At 43.0% G+C, this 16220-nt stretch overlaps 2 protein-coding genes across 5 annotated transcripts in view; one reads left to right on the top strand and one right to left on the bottom strand.

Moving 5' to 3' along the window:
• Positions 1–7740, top strand: part of GFPT1 (glutamine--fructose-6-phosphate transaminase 1) — a 39769-nt gene extending 32029 nt beyond the window's left edge. For all 4 annotated transcript variants that reach the window (XM_048512503.1, XM_048512502.1, XM_048512499.1 and 1 more), the window contains 4 exons: positions 833–960; positions 1439–1606; positions 2918–3079; positions 4182–7740. In XM_048512503.1, the coding sequence (XP_048368460.1) occupies positions 833–960; positions 1439–1606; positions 2918–3079; positions 4182–4226 (503 nt within the window). In that variant the 3' untranslated portion in view covers positions 4227–7740. The remainder of the gene's footprint in view (positions 1–832; positions 961–1438; positions 1607–2917; positions 3080–4181) is intronic.
• Positions 7741–9036: 1296 nt separating this feature from the next.
• ANTXR1 (ANTXR cell adhesion molecule 1) overlaps positions 9037–16220 on the bottom strand; it is a 136689-nt gene continuing 129505 nt past the window's right edge. Inside the window, exon 18 of the mRNA XM_048512724.1 lies at positions 9037–15273. Within this exon, the coding sequence (XP_048368681.1) occupies positions 15001–15273 (273 nt within the window). The 3' untranslated portion in view covers positions 9037–15000. The remainder of the gene's footprint in view (positions 15274–16220) is intronic.

Genomic DNA, 16220 nt, shown 5'->3' with positions numbered 1-16220 from the left:
AACAACTGGTTGTTTACAAGCACCATTTTAACAACTGGTTCTGCCAAAGTGGTGCGAACCTGCTGAATCCCACCACTGCCTTTAGGGCACCTGCGGGCCTTAGTGCAGAGGACTGAACCTCAGTGCAAAAGGGATGAGTGAGCTGTTGGGAAAGCCAAAAACTGGGAGAACCCATTGTAGTATCCTCCTGTCTGCAAGCTGTCAAAGGCAGCTGGGCAATATGTTGGTCACCTTGGCCACAGAAGATTATAACTTAGTATTTGAAAAGAAGTGAAACATTTACAAGCCACAGTCAGCACTGTATATCTTTGGTTTCTAATCATTGTAAGCAGAATGATGCTGTGAGCTGGAAAGTGCTGTCAACCCCACACGGTTTTCAAGGCAAGAGATGTTGAGAGGTAGTTTGCCAATACCAAGCTCTGCATAGCAATTATGGGCTTTCTTAGTGGTCTCCCATCTGTGACCCTCCTTAGCTTCCAAGATCTGATGAGGTCAGGCTAGCCTGGGTATAATGTATGCCCCAATAAATGCCACGGCAGTAGTATTTATACCTGAATTGGGCGATTCAGGAATGCAGGCTCTCATCTTAATATTTAGTACTGATGAAAGGTCCCTTTAAAATCCTGGGACATCTGACTATGATCAAACCCCGAAGCTGCACATTGACGTGCAGATTGCATGATGGTTTTAAATACTGTAAACAATTTTGTTTTTATGTGCAAAAACAAATCTCCCCCAAATGCCTGTAACCAATATGATGAGTAAGTAATGCTCTCCGCGTGTAATTAAATCTGTATTTTGTATATTGTCTGTCCTTTGCGCCTCACAACAGACTTGATTAAAGAAGTGCTGAGCATGGATGATGAGATCCAGAAACTGGCCACAGAGCTTTACCACCAGAAGTCTGTCCTTATTATGGGTCGTGGCTATCACTATGCAACATGCCTGGAAGGCGCTCTGGTAAGGAGCCTCCTTTTTCTGCTGCGGATTGACGGGGCTGAACCCAGGCCACAGTCCCATGTGCAAAATGGCACATGGCAGGACAGAACTTAAGGTGCTTTGCGGAAAAAAGCAGAGTATAAATAAATAAACCTGGACTTGGACAAGAAAAGCAAGAGCGAGAGAGGGCACACTTAAAAATAACCATTTCTGGATCTTTGTGCTTGACGGCACGCCAATGGGCTGCTTTTAGCTCAGTGACTTGCAAGCCACACAGGTCACCATGCAGTATTCTCCTAACCCCCGCTAACTTCACAAATCCATCTTGGGAGGAATCCAAATCCTTTCCTTGTGATACGTTGTAGGCCAAGAAATCTGACTCCTCTTTTGCTGCATCTTCATAGCAGCCATTGTGTAGCAGTCACGGGGAGCCAAGAACAGAAGAAATAATGGGTTGGGTGGGAGGTCCAGGGACTAACGCGCTGCTGTTCTTCCCTAGAAAATCAAAGAGATCACATATATGCATTCAGAAGGTATTCTGGCTGGCGAGCTGAAACATGGCCCCCTTGCGCTGGTAGACAAGCTGATGCCTGTAATCATGATCATCATGAGGGACAACACGTATGCCAAGTGCCAGAATGCTTTGCAGCAGGTTATTGCACGGCAGGTGAGTGAAGACGACCAGTGCCCCAGGATTTTCCAAGCCCTGCCCAGAAAGGAGTGAGTGTATGCTTCCTCAAGTATAAAATATTCAGTGGGGGAAACAGAAGCTGATAGTTTAAAAGAGAAATCCATTTCTTCCTCTTATCTGTATGTGATGTAGGGATTCTCTTCAGTTTACTTTAACTGTCACGTTGTGCTTTAATTCTAGGCTAGGGTATGGCAGGCGCTATTTTTCTTTAATAGCTGAGGAACACATTAGTGCTTTAGTGGTTTCAGTTCAGTTACCTGCTCAGTTCAGGAGAAGAATAATCAAGCTAACCCTAAGACCCACCCACCCCATTTTTCTGTGCAGCCTGGATTTACTATTGGAATGTTTACCTTCTTGCATCTGTTTTTTTTTGGGGACGAAGCTAGGGATAACAGACAGCTAGCTACCACAGTGAAGATCTGCATTTCTGTTCGAGTGGAGTGGGAATGGGGACACCTGTTGAAGGAAGTTGTTTCATCTCTATTCTCCTACTTCACTCTGTGTCCTTGGGTGCCCCAGGTTCTATAATTCTGAGAGAGGCTGGGAGCCGGCTGGACTGGGAAAGACAGAAGTGAAAGACGTGTTTGTGGAGGGGATCAGCTTTCTTTATCCAAGTTCTTCTGTTATAAAAATTAGATTCCCCTTTCTTCATATCTCAAAAGGCAGCCATAACTGTTCACCCTCCATCCCCCAATGTTGGCTTTACTCTTAGTGTTCATGTTGGGAAGGTAGGCATTAAAAATACAATTGCTGAGGCTACTAAGTGACTTCTATGGAACATGAGATTTTGGAAGATTCTCTGGAGGTTTTTTAGATCCTGGAATGGCTGCAGTCCTCGTACCCCTGATTTCAAGGGTTCAGGTTGACCACAAGCATTTTGCATTTGGCTTTTAAGACTTAAAGTGAAATAGAAAACGTTGTGCCTTTATGTTTTCAAACAAGAAATTAAAATAAAATAAACCAAGAGAATGATGTGACATTCTGAAGCACATCCCATCAATCAGGTGCCATTTTCTGTTTGGAATAACAAAATGAACCACGCATGAATGGGATAGGAAAACATTCCTTTGCTGAGGATCACCTTGTGTTACTTGGCTGCAGCAAAGGGGCATAGGGTTTGGCAGTCAAACAGTTAATTAACTTGTTTCCCCATCTTACTATGACAGTATAATTTGTGCCTTGAGCTTCAACAAAAGGGAGTGCTGACTGAATTTCAGCTGAGAAAAATATACTTCTTCTCTCCCCACCACCCCAAACAGTATTTCTTGATACTTTGGCATCTTCCAGGGGCGACCTGTTGTGATTTGTGGCAAGGAAGATACTGAGACCATCAAAAGCAACAAGCGAACAATCAAAGTCCCTCACTCTGTGGACTGTCTTCAGGGGATCCTGAGCGTTATTCCTTTACAGCTTCTGGCATTCCACCTTGCAGTCCTCAGGGGCTATGATGTAAGTAGTCTGCATTCGCAGTATCTGTAGCTCGCCCTGTCCCAGAAGGATGAGGGTTTTTCTTTCCTTTTCACACTAGTCCCATGAGGTAGGTCACTCTTATTCCTTTCGTGGCAAGAGTTAATGGGGGGTTGTTTAGGTGGAACTCAGATCTCTAAATTCTGATCTTCTGGGTCCAAGAGAAATCCATCCATTGGGCTAGCAGTGACCCTTCATACTCATGTGTAGTTTACTACACTTCATTCTTAAATCTGCCACATTCACAGATCATGCTAACTGCCTTAGGGGATTGGACACCTCCATATTAGCAGTCCCTAAAAAATAAAACCAGTCTGCCTGGTAGGACTATAGAGTGAAACATGCTGGAATTTTGAGTATTCGAAATGAGGAAACCTGCTACATGTCAGTCAGTCTAGTCAGAAGCTCATTCCGCACATGCAGAATAATGCACTTTCAAACTGCTTTCAGTGCTCTTTGAAGCTGTGCGGAATGGCAAAATCCACTTGCAAACAGTTGTGAAAGTGGTTTGAAAACGCATTATTTTGCGTGTGCGGAAGGGGGCATAGTGTTGCTTCAGTGAGAACTTGTTTGGAAATTCATTTTTTTCTTTTTGTAAACTAATTTTAATTTATTTGCTCCGTAATCTGAAGAAAAGCAGCATTCTGGGTTATAGGGAGATGGCGGAGAGGCTGAGGGAAATAGTAACTGCCTTATAATACTGTTTCTTGTGTGAAAGATGGACTAGGCAAGACCTGGGATGAAGATCAGTTCTTGCCAAAAATAAGAGAGTGTAGAATCTACCACTTGTGTTGGTGACAGGAGCTGATGGAGAAAGGTCTCTCCATTGTCATATAGAAGAGTGGAGAGTAGCATTCATGAACCTCTTAAACTTCAGTTCTTCATTGTAATCCTGTTTGAGCTTGTCAGCTTCAGTGGGATGAAGCTGATTTGAGTTCCAGTTTGAGTGGCCAGTGAAGTAAACTAACTGCGAGGGAGCAGCCAATGTCTTTAATAAGTACTGAGAAGTATAAATATATGAAGTGCTAAAACAGCCTAGTGCGCATTATTTACTTGGGACTTCTGTGTTGTTGTTTTTTTCCAGGTTGACTTTCCAAGAAATCTGGCAAAATCAGTTACAGTTGAATAGAATACCTCTCACCCGTTAAGGATTTCGGCAGAGGTCAGCGAGAGACTGTTTTTTGTTTTTTCATTCCGAAGGACGTTGATTTTAAAAGACCCCTTGATTAGATCTTGTTCTCTTTGTACAATAATCTTTAATTCTGTTGCGTTTGTGACAGTTGAAAGTTGAATCTGTAGCTATGCCAATGGCACCGTTGAATGGTATTCCAAAGTAGAGTTTTTGCAAACGAAAACAAGCTTGCTGAAATTGTTCAGACCTCCCCAATGAGTGAGAAATTGCATTGCTGTTGCATTCACTGTAGTACTGTCAGAAGTAGCTGTAGAAGTCTCAGGTGCAGATACTGAGACACTCAGACATTGTGCTCGCTGTCACCCTGTGGGACTGACTGACTGAAAGGGCGACTCATTGTTATGGACTCCTGCACTCTCAGGCTTCCAGCAATAAAGATTCATGCAGCTTGCCAAGAGAAGCACAGTGGCTTTGATCCTTCACGAATGGATTCTTTCAGACATCCTGGTTCTATGTGGTTTCACTGTACATTGACTGCAAATGAGACCCGCTGCAGGGGACTGAAGTACTCTGTGTCTTCAAAGAGGGAGCTTTCCCTGAGTATTCCTACAGAGTCTTGGCCGAGGGCTAATTCCTGCATTTGTTTTTGTTGTGGCAGAGTCTCCACAAGGTGCTTGCCTTAGTCATTGTAAGATGGGGAGACGAATCAGAATATTCCACTCTATACTAACCTTTGGCTTTTAAGGAGCATCTCTCACAACAAGGACATCATCTGCATTCAGAAGAAATATTAGCAGCACAGTGGCTTTTGCCATGTGTTAAGGAAGCATTGAAATTGTGCCAAATGTACCTACTAGAAGAAGGAAGGTAGCAGGGCTCTAGGGGATCTGAGCTTCAACTTTTGTGCAAGGACAGAGTTGGCGGCGGAGTTTGCTGGTCAGAAATTGCGGACAGAGCAGAAGGAATCTGCCATGTAATGTGTCTTGCAACACAGTGATGCCTTGTTCTTTGATTGTGGGAAGTTGTCAAGCAAACTGTATCGGTCCACATGGAAGAAATCTGGTTTTGGTAGAGAAGTTATTGCAAACATTTTGTATCCACCCTCCTTTACAGCTCTCTGCTGCTTTATTTTCTGAAGTCTGTAAATGTATTCCAGTGTTGGATTCCCAGAATCAGAACACACACCCATTACTCAACCTGGGTCAGCAGTGGCGCAGGACAGCCTGCTGCCTTCCATCAGTCTGTGAAGAAGGAAGGGGTATTTACAGGGGCCTCACGAAATTGGGATGTGGTAGTGGTTTTTTGAAACTTTTCCCCATACAAAAATTACTTCTTTTTTTGATGGATTCGAAGAGAGCCCATTGTGTTTGCCATTTGAAAGGAAAAAGACAACAGGATTAGACTCACTTCTCTGTTGTCCTTCTGCCCAGACTGGCAGCAAGCAAACATTACCAGGCAAGTAGGTTTACAGAGAGCACCAGGTGACCCCATGTTCCCTACATGATCAAATCAGTTGAGACTGTGTAGTGACTAAGAGAAGCTTGAAGAACAAGGGTGAGGGAATCCCGTTCTAACCCCATTAACTTGCAGGAGAGGTGCCCAGCAGTTACGTTTAATGTGAATTAGTTTCTGGTGTGCTGCTATGTATAGTTTTTTTCTCTGTAAGACAAAAGGAATCTGCAAAGTTTAAGTGATGTTGGACATCCCAACTGGTCAAAGAATGGTAGGTGAAAGGTATGTACTCCCTTCGTTTTTCCAAAAGTGAAAAAACACTTGGGCTTCAGATACTTTTAATCCAATAAGTGGGAAACAAGTTAGTATTGCCCTGGAAAGAGAATGGATGCACAGTCTTCTAGTTACTGCTGATATCTGTATAGCAGATAAAAGGTAAAAGATATTTCATAGAGATATTTCAAAAGATATGTCATAGAGCCTCAGGAGGGAGAGAGAGAAAGAAAGAGAAATGCAATATAGTAGGACCAAAGATGACCTATAGGAAAAAAAACAGCTGCAGCAGGGCTGCAATTGCTTAAGATTTATGCAGACACGACAAACCTGGGCTCTCCGAAGGACTAGATTACACCTTCCTTGGCATCTACACAGTGCTATCTGTGACTTGATGTATGCTGACTTTCCATTGGTTAGGGAAACCTCATAAGTTTCATTGTCAAAACGGTGGTGAGGCCAAGTGGAGGAGGAAGGTTGTGAACACTGTCCCTTTGGGCTACTGTTTTCCCTGTTGTAACTGAAGATTCAAGAAAGGGCAAACTGTCCAGAAATGAGACAAGAATTGCCAAATAAGAAAAAATGTTCTAAAACTTCCTTACCAGGACCATTGTGTGGGCCCTTCTTCCCCACTTTGTACAATAATGGGGAGCAGCCCTCAAGTATTGTGTCTCCTGCAGGGTGCATTAATGGGAATCTGTCTAATCAAGGATGACAGGGTGAGGTCCACGCTGCATCTTTGTGGACATTTCAACAACACTCAGCCTTCATTGCATTCGCCAGAAATGAAACATTGCCTGTCTTTCAGTTAAATATTAAAAATGCAGTTGAATGCGGGATTGCCGCATGTAATTTCCAGATTGTCAAGTCATATCGCGAATGTCTGGCATCTAAGGTCGAAAGTGCTGGAGTTTATTCTTTGTGAATCGTCATTTGATACACTGTTGAACATCCTGTGGACAGCCTAAGCAAGGAGATAGAGCCTACTGTGTCAGTAGTGCTACCAGTTTAATCATAAGCCTCTTCCTACGTCTGGAGTCTACACTGAATGCCTGTCTAGAATGGGAAGCACAACTAGGCTACCATCTTGGAGAAGCCATGCTGCAGGCAAACCCAATGGGAGAGGCTTCTTTTTGGATGCATAAAGGAGAAGGCATCGCTCTGCATCTGTGAAAATGTATTAGAGACATCTCAGTTCAAGATATACAGTTCAGTCCTCAGAGGGACAAACATGGTTAAGTTACGTTTTATATAGAAGAAAGTAATGCTAGAGGAAGGAACTGAGAAGTTGAAAGCCGCTGATCTTCCCTGGCATCCTTTCTCCATCCTTGTTCTGTACGCTGCAGACACAGGAGTCTTAAAGTCTGTGACATGGTGAATTCAAGGAACTTGACAGTTCACCAAAGCTTGGGCACGAGTGCATATTTTTGTGGCAATGGCTCAACCCTTTGTGGGATACCCGTGGCCTCCTGTTTTGCTCCTGATGAATACAACTGGCATACCTGATTACTGGCTCTTGTTTGAAGATGTTGAATAAAGATGCTAGGTGTAAAACTGGAACAGATTGGCAAATGTTAGGGGGGTGGGCTTCTCTGTCTGTTCTCCTGAATAAAAATATGGCTTGTCTGGGTTTGTGGGACCATTGTGTACTTGTTTTGTGCTGTTTACGCCACACAGTTTTAACTTTGTCAGTAGATGTCTGTTGATTATATTTTTGTTTCTCGGCTTATCTTTTTTTTTTGTATCTTGCCCTTTGAATAAAAAGACATGTCCAGCTTAACCTTGACTTTGGCTTAAAAGTTTTGCATCTTTAATGTTCCTCCTAGAACCAGAAATACCAAAGATATTTGAAGCTGCAGGCCAAATTGTCAATTAGAACAGCAAACACTGTTTAGCTGTATGTATGCGCAGGTATGCTTTTAAGAGAACTGAATGTCCTGTTGATTTGAATTCTTTGTTGACTGGTAACTACTGTTTTTAGAGCTGTTGTGTTTACTCTGCCAGTTAATTCTGGATGTGTAAATGCCTCTAAAGCAGATTACCTGTAGCAAGGTTTTGCCTTTCACCTGTTCTCTTTTCTGTGAACAGGCTTCTGCCTTGGTTTCAAGATTGGGTAATCTGAAACCTGTATATGTGGATTTTAACCCCCTAATTCATTTTCAAACCACATGCTTCTGCAGCAGGTCTCCACAAGGGGGGGGGGGGGAGAAGGGAGGGGGACAAGTTCATGTCCACTAGGATGAATGGTGCCCAGTGCCAGGTAATAAACTGGAATAAGAGGTTGCTGCCAAAGAACTCACAGGTGTGTTCAAATCCCAGTGCTTATCTGCTGCTTCATTCTCCAACTACTACTGTGTGGCCTGGAGTACACAAAGGCTCCCCAAGGTTTTTAAGCCTGTGTCAACATTCTGGAAATTTTGAGATATGGTAGTAGGTATCTACACCAGCGTGGTGTAGTGGTTAAGAGCAGGTGCACTCTATTCTGGAGAACCGGGTTTGATTCCCTGCTTTGCCACTTGTACTGTGGAGGCTTATCTGGGTGAACCAGATTAGCTTGTGCACTTCAACACATGCCAGCTGGATTACTGTGGGCTAGTCACAGTTCTTTGGAGCTCTCTGTCCCACCCATCTCACAGGGTGTTTGTTGTGGGGCGGGGGAGGGAAAGGAGATTGTAAGCCCCTTTGAGTCTCCTTGCAGGAGAGAAAGGGGGGGGAGGTTAAAACCAAACTCTTCTTCTTCTTTTACTAAATGGCTGGTATAGGGCCTGAATCCCTACTCTGTTATGGAAACTTGCTGGGTGACTTTGGGACAGTCATACACACTCAGCCTTGACCCTGGCAAGTATTTGGATGGGGAACCTCTGAGGAATACCAGGAGCGTGACGTGGAAGCAGGTAATGGCAAATCATCTCTGAACATCCCTTCCCTTGCAGAGTAATGAGTGAGCAACCTGTTTCTTAAATTACTAAGGAATCCAAAAACATATCAAACCATTCAACCAATGCTAGAATTCACTGTCTCAACATTGGTGTTGCGTAGCTTCCTGTTCCCTATTTTGTAAATAAAATATTGGGAAACAGAATTCAAAGTAGGTATTTAATAACATCAAAACTGGCGAAGAGTAATGACTGTATCTAAAAACGACACATGCAAACAGGTCAATTGCACGGAATAACAATCCTCTGCCCGAATAATCAGTTGTTCATCTCCAGTCCCAGAGGTAGCCAAATCCACCAGAGAAAAGCTTTCTTTCCTTATTTGCATCTTCTCCATCAGGTCAACAGTCCCACCTCCTCTTCTTTGCCGTGGCCAACAAGAACTACAGATCAGCCGGTTGTTTGAAAATGTGACGTGGTTGATCCCTGTCTCTTACAGCTGCTAGAGCTAAAAAGTTCGTGAGCCAGATGACCCAGCATAACCGTGTTTCAAGAGTTGTTCAACTGTTGTGATACCTGAAACTGAAGCAGTCAGACCCCCTAAACAAAAAAACACCCACATTTTTTCCAGACAATTTGGAAAAGAGGCAGCACCGCACCCTTTACTCTCACTGCTTTTCTTTTTCGTTTCTTAAGGAACTCTTGATTAGAAATTGCTAGTTTTGGAACATAATAATGAGCTCCTAAAGTTTTATAGTAAGAAAATATACATATATACAGTCCTATATGGCCAGTCAGTTCCACCTCACTTTTACTTAACATTAATTGTCTCAAAGATCCATGAACATCAAAAACTATGGGCCCTATCCAGCCAAAGTTAAGCACATTTAAGCTTTATCAGCTTTTCTCTCTCAGGCACAAAAATATCTTGGGCCTGCCACTGGTTCAGTAAAATTGGGACAACAACTCTTCTTAAATCTGCATTTCTATCTACTCACACACCTGGGAGAGTGTCTCTGGCATTTGCCTCCAGCTCTTCCTTTTGAAGAAGCAACATCTGTAGGCCTCCTGGTGGTCTCCCACTGTGGTGCAGACTCAGGACCCACACCAGAGCAGCAGCATTAGGTGCTTCTAGTCCACTCAAGCAGAGTACAATTCATACTAAAATTGTTTGCATACTTTTTGTGAATGGTCCTCTCAAGATGTGCCAAGCTACTCACCCCATGGGTGGAATAGTTCTTCAGCCTCAGTACTTAACCCCAGAAGTTCCCACTGAACTCATGTGATCAGAGCCACAACTAGGAAAAGCTTTACAGACAACAGAAATCTTGCAGCTCTAGCTAAAGAATACTGGCCTCTTATGAAGCATCTATCATTGGCCAACCAAGTAATTACATTACTAGCATGCTACCTAATGTCAAATTGCTTCAGAGTCTCCTAAAATATCAGTCATCAAAGCTAGAGGCCTTGAGCTTTGCAGCCTGGTGACCATATATTGTGAAAGGGTTGGTACAGCTGTAAGCGTTTTCTGGATGGGCGTCTAAATTCCCATAAGACATCCTTTGTCACTTGTGAACTTTAAGGCACAATCCCTACCAGGGCCAGCCTGAAATGGGTTGATGCTTGCAGCAGACAATCCAAACTTCACATATACACAACCCACCAGGAAGATCTGAGCTTGTCCTGTCAGACAGGAACGAGAGCCATGCAGCTATACTGTGAAGCTCTTGAGAAGGACACTTTTCTGGTGGATTGTGTCCTTTGGCATCAAGTGGTTTATCTGCCATCCTTAATTATGTCAAAACATTCTTGCCTCATGTTACCATAGGGTTGTCAGCGCTGGACTGGAAAATGCCTGGAAATTTTCGGGCTACAGCCAGAGGAGTACGGGGTTTGGAAACGAGAGGGATTTCAATGACATATAATGACATATAATGTCATAGAGTCCACCTTTCAAAGTGGCCATTTTCTCCCAGTGAACTGATCTCTTTTGTCTGGATATCAGTTGTAATTCCAGGAGATCTCTAGACCTGGAGGTTGGCATCCCTACATTGCCACATGTTGCCAAAGGAGTTCCAGAACCTTTATTAGGCATAAAACTGGTGTATGTCAAGAATTCCAAGTACAATATGAAGGTCATTATTGCACAACTTGACCAAAGGAGTTTATGCAAGTGTAATGCCTGGTGGATAGGGCCCTCTGAACTTATTTTTGTCCTTCATTTAAACAGGTCCCTGCTGTTAGAACCCCTCTCACTAGCTCGAGTGGAAGTCATCATCAAAAGTCTTTGTGAGTTCAATTAATGATCTGTAAAGGAGGTGCTCGTCAATAACAGGAAATATTTATACATTAATAAAAGCAATAAAACCATGAAAAATAAAAATAGAAAATAAAACAAGCACAGCTTGATACAATAACATGCCATGAAATATCACTGGCTTTATAATAATTTACTACAACTTGAAAAAAAACAAGATCTTTTATCCACACACGATAGAAAATGCTTCCACTTAAAATATGGCAACCATGCAATAATATATACATCACAGATTTGGGACTTTGTTTTTGTCATGTGTAGAGAATTTTAGTGTACTTAAAAAGTAACTCCTTGGCCTAGTGTACACTTTTTACTCCCTCCTTGTACCCCAGCCTCATATTTTAAACTTTAGAACTCAGAAATGTGGAAAACAAAATGTCTTTTTAATAAAAACAAGCAGTGAAATACATTTTCCCTCTTAATTTGTTCTGCTGATTTATCACTAAATTGGCATTTTAAAAAAAATTAACAAAGCATTTTTGTTCCAAACTTTTGAGCAACTTCAAGCATCTATTAAGACTAAAACTTGATCCCAAATACTTTTATTACACTAGTCCCACTTATTTTACATTTTCTGGGCAAAACTTACCAGGAAATTCTCCTGCTCAAATCCTGTTGTAATAACAGGTGCTATGCTAATACACAATTGTTCATCTCATTAAGGTTTGCACAGGAGACCTTCTGGGAGGATCGGGCTTTAGCTATGCTACTCAGGTGATATCCATTCCCTGTTAATTGGCATCCCGCCAAATCTTTGTCAGGGGAACCCTGACAATTACAAAGTAGTCTTTTGTGACTGACCTGACTGCAACCTGTAAACCAAAAACAGTGGATCTCTCAAGAGATACGTGACAATGGCAGCATCTCACTGGAGTTTTTGCTGTTTCAAGAAGCTGCATTGTACTGCCAGCAGATAAAGCAGCTTTTGGAGATAGTTTAAATGGCAATTGAACTCCATGCTGGTTATTAGGCACCTATTAACAAACATCTCCATACAAAGAAGAGAATCCTTTCCCGGGAGGCTGGTCAACTTGGTTTTACCTCTGGATTGTTCCTCTTTTGAAAGACACCATATATATGACGAGCAGTGCTATTACTACTACCATAAGGATTGATAGGTGGTTAGTGTAGGAACCAAAAGAAAGTCCTTTGCTCAGGATAGCAGTTGGTGTCATGGGAATGGGGGTCTTGCACATGCAATGTAGTTTTGAATCAAGGCTTCGGTGCAGGCTTAAGACTGAACCTTATGAGGATGACTATAGATCAGTGAAGCATATGAATACAACACACTAGAACATGAGGGGAGAACATGAGAACTGCCCTCTGGAGTAAGCCCTAACAGTTATTTGGCAGACAAACAGCCATCTGACTGCAGACATGGCAGCCGTTCCTGGCATCCAGAGGTCTAGCTCTCAATATGGCAGTTTTAATAGCCACTGAAGGATTCTGGGTGTCCCAATACTGCTAGACATCCAAGTGACAGATTCAGGCATTTGCCCTTAAAAAGCAGTCTACACCAACATTTTTAGCATAGATGCCAAATGGTCATTACTGGGAGAGCCAACTTGAGAAATAGCGGATATGAGTACCTTTCTTGCCTATGTTTTTCTGCACCCTGTGTACGTCTCAGTGCACTCAAGCAATCTGCTTACCTAGACAAGAACTCATAGCACATTATAAATGGTTGCAGAAGTACTTCACTTTGGATCAGGTCCTTTGCCTTTTTTCTTTCACTTGGTGAGCCCAGTGTTTTAAACTTTCATATGAAAAGGCATTAAAATAGACCTCTAGCTACAGAAGTGGGTACTGAAGGCTTAAAAAGCTGGGATGCTTTTCCCTTTTGGTACAACTGATCCTAGCAATTACACCAAGGACTTGGGAATATTGCCTTAAACAATTTACCTGCCTTAACTGATTTCTAACATGGGTGATACAGAAGCAAGACATTTGTGCAGAAGCAGGCTTGGTATTCCCACAAATAAAGAGTAATGGTGAAATGCAACCAGTGCATTTCTTTGGCTACTAAGGGTGACTTTTTTTTTGGCTTGCCTGCACACAGCAAAACTGAGCGACATAGCTGAGACTAGGCATTAGCTAACTTTTGCCCTTTTGCATGCATGGCTATGAAGATTCCTCTTTCCCCCCATCAATGGAGGTTAGTTCACATGATTTTGTGTATGCGTGCGCAAGTATGCATGCTTCCTGCTTGAAGTTACCAAGTCATGCAAACCTGCTACATGGTAGATTAAGATTTTGAAAAAACTGCAAAAGTAACCTTAAAAGCTCTTCCAACCTGCACACATCTTTTGCAACATGCTAAAGCTGACACACATGAGCGTTTCAATACCAGGCATTCAATGGTTGTCTGAATGACTCCTTTGCCAGGAAAGAGAAGCAGAAACCAAGATAGCACTGGAAGATGGTGGGACCAGAGTCCCATGTCCCTGTGGAAGAATGCATGCTGCTTGTTTTAAATGATGTGCTCGTATACTGAGCTGAAGGGTCCAGCGACACCAACACAAGTTTGCCCTTCAATTAGCACTTCTATTTGCAATTCATCTTCCCACTACTCCAATCCTTAGCACTCACTCTCTTTAACCCTTGCCATTATGTCTGAATGCACATTTTATAGTGCAACAACAGACCCCAGAAAAGTCTATCTGAACCAGGACATATTCCTTCTCTGTCTAGACACATACTGTACCACCCACGAGATCACTTCAGTATGCGCCAATACACTTTAAAAGTCTACTTTTGGTGACATCGTCATAAAATGGTTGTAAGACTCTGCACAGAACCACTGAAGGCACTTTAAGAAGTCAAACCAAACCTTGCCACAGTCCCACCCTGTGCCCACCCTAGGATCATCCTTCTATTCCATCTTCCTCCTAATTGGTCAATGTTGTTTTCCAAGCCAGCTAGAAATCATATGTGGACTTGCGTGACACCCAAATGGCCACATATTTCAAACAGATTATCTAAAAGTATATCAGGAGCTCTGTTAGGCTTACACAGAATGCAGTGATTGTGGTTTCATGCTCTTAGGGTGCTCTTCAGAATGTTTTCAGAAAATTTCATGGATTGCTTGTCGTGTGAGGAAGGCCATCATTCCCTTGGTACCAAACGATGTCTCTAAACAAGATGCTTTGTCCCTCTCAAACTCAATAAACAGTCTTCTGCCTCCCTTGGTCTTCCAGCAACCTAGAACACTGTGAAGAATGGCTTTGGATTCATTTCACATTCTTCAAAGGATGAAGCACCAAAAATCTGCCATTTGAATGATCCTTTCCTTGTTCTTCCCTCAACTCAATCAATATTTCATCGCATTAACCATCTTCCTTGCAGCAATGTATCGGATCCAGCCCTGCATGCATATCCTTTCTATGTGATGGAAGGCTCCAGCAACAGAGATGTGAGTTGTAGGAATGGCCTCAGCTTTGGCTCCTGAGGTTGGTGTCCTTACAGCTAGGGTTTCAGCCTGAGGTTCCCGCCATCCATGTGAGCAATAGTCCATTTTCAGTATGAACAGGAAGTAGCGAGATGACTGTAAACTGTGATACACACAGGGGCTACTGGTGGTTTTCAGTAACTTTGTTCCCTGCCAATTTTCACCCAGAGGATTCCCCCCTCCCCTTTTTTTGGAAATGCTGAATGGGAGAGATTCCTTTGAAACAAAACACAAGTGATTTCAGCATCCCAGCTGCCTGATGTATTAGGGTTTTCTTTAAAAAACATATTCAAAGTGGCTTGCTTATCTTGTCACCCAGAATGTTAAAGCCACCCCGTAACAGAATTGGTACAGTATTGCTGAAAATGGCTTGAGAAATATTTCTGGGAGAGACGGGTTTGCTCTTTAGAAAGAAGGGCGAGGTGGGGGCCGTGAAGGGGGTGGGGCCCGGTTGGGGGGTGGAGCATGAGGAGGTGGTGGGAGTGGTGGGAGGGTGGGAGGTGGGGATGGAGTGGGTGGTGTGGGTGTGCTAGGTGGTGGTGGGGTGTAGATTGGGGCAGGAGGTGGGGGGTTATAAATGGGGGCAGGGGGTGGAGACGGGGGATGATATGCATTGTTGAGCGGGTACTTTGGCGGAGCCTGAGAAGTCTTCACTCTGGTGAAATTTATGCAACGACCCTGAAAGAGAAGCGAGAAAAAGAGAGACCATTCAGCATGGAGATACTACTGTTAAGGCCTCACAGAGACAAGGTTGTGTGTAGGCCACAGTATACGTAAGGGTGGGGAAAGTGCAAATCTGAGCTGTCATTTTAAAACAACCTCAAAGTTGTAAAAAGACATTTGGAAGTGTGAGCACAGAATGTGGAGGGTGACTGAAGAACGTCTACAGGCTGTGCTGCGTCTTAGCTTTTTGCCCCTTTGGCCTGTCTACTAGTAGAAATTACGCCAAGCAGAGGAAATCCATGTGCATATTGCTGTTCATTTCACAGCCTCCTGGATACAGAATTCTGGATACAGGGCCCTGGATACAGGGACACTTTGCAACAAAGCCACGTTTTATGGCCCTACACATTTTTCTGAATATGGTGTCTCTTGATACATTTGCCCTAAACAAAGCAAGACAGCTGGAATCAGACAGTGTTTGTATTCACAAGCAAGCCATGTTTGTTCTCCCAAAGGTCTTCTTGGTGCCTTCACAGCCTGCACTGAGCAGAGAAATGGGGTTCCATTTCCAACCAACCAGATACTCAGACAACAGCCACCCTCAGGTTGCCCTCCCAATCTCAACCCGCCACCCGTAAAATGGGAAGAAAACTCTCTCACCAGGCTAAGTTCAACTGTAAAGTAATTTCTGTGCTAAAACCTTTGCTATTCTTAGTGTCAGTTCAGGAACCAAGTTAAAGTCATCTTAAAGTAGCAATCATAAAAGTTTTAGCTAAACTGCACCAAAAAAAAAAGCACACCGTGTTTTTTTAAAGATGACATTCATTATAGCAAGAACCCTCTTGGACAGGGAATTCCCTTGGCATCAGCAGGGGTATACCTTTTCTTAGAGGGTGCTTGACATTCACAGCTTTTGTACAGTTCGATAAATATAGTGAATAAGGTTAAGTCCATATTGTTTA

This window comes from Sphaerodactylus townsendi, linkage group LG12, assembly GCF_021028975.2.
Source record: "Sphaerodactylus townsendi isolate TG3544 linkage group LG12, MPM_Stown_v2.3, whole genome shotgun sequence".
NCBI classification, from domain to species: Eukaryota; Metazoa; Chordata; class Lepidosauria; order Squamata; family Sphaerodactylidae; genus Sphaerodactylus; species Sphaerodactylus townsendi.
This window is presented reverse-complemented; position numbering and strand designations above follow the sequence as displayed.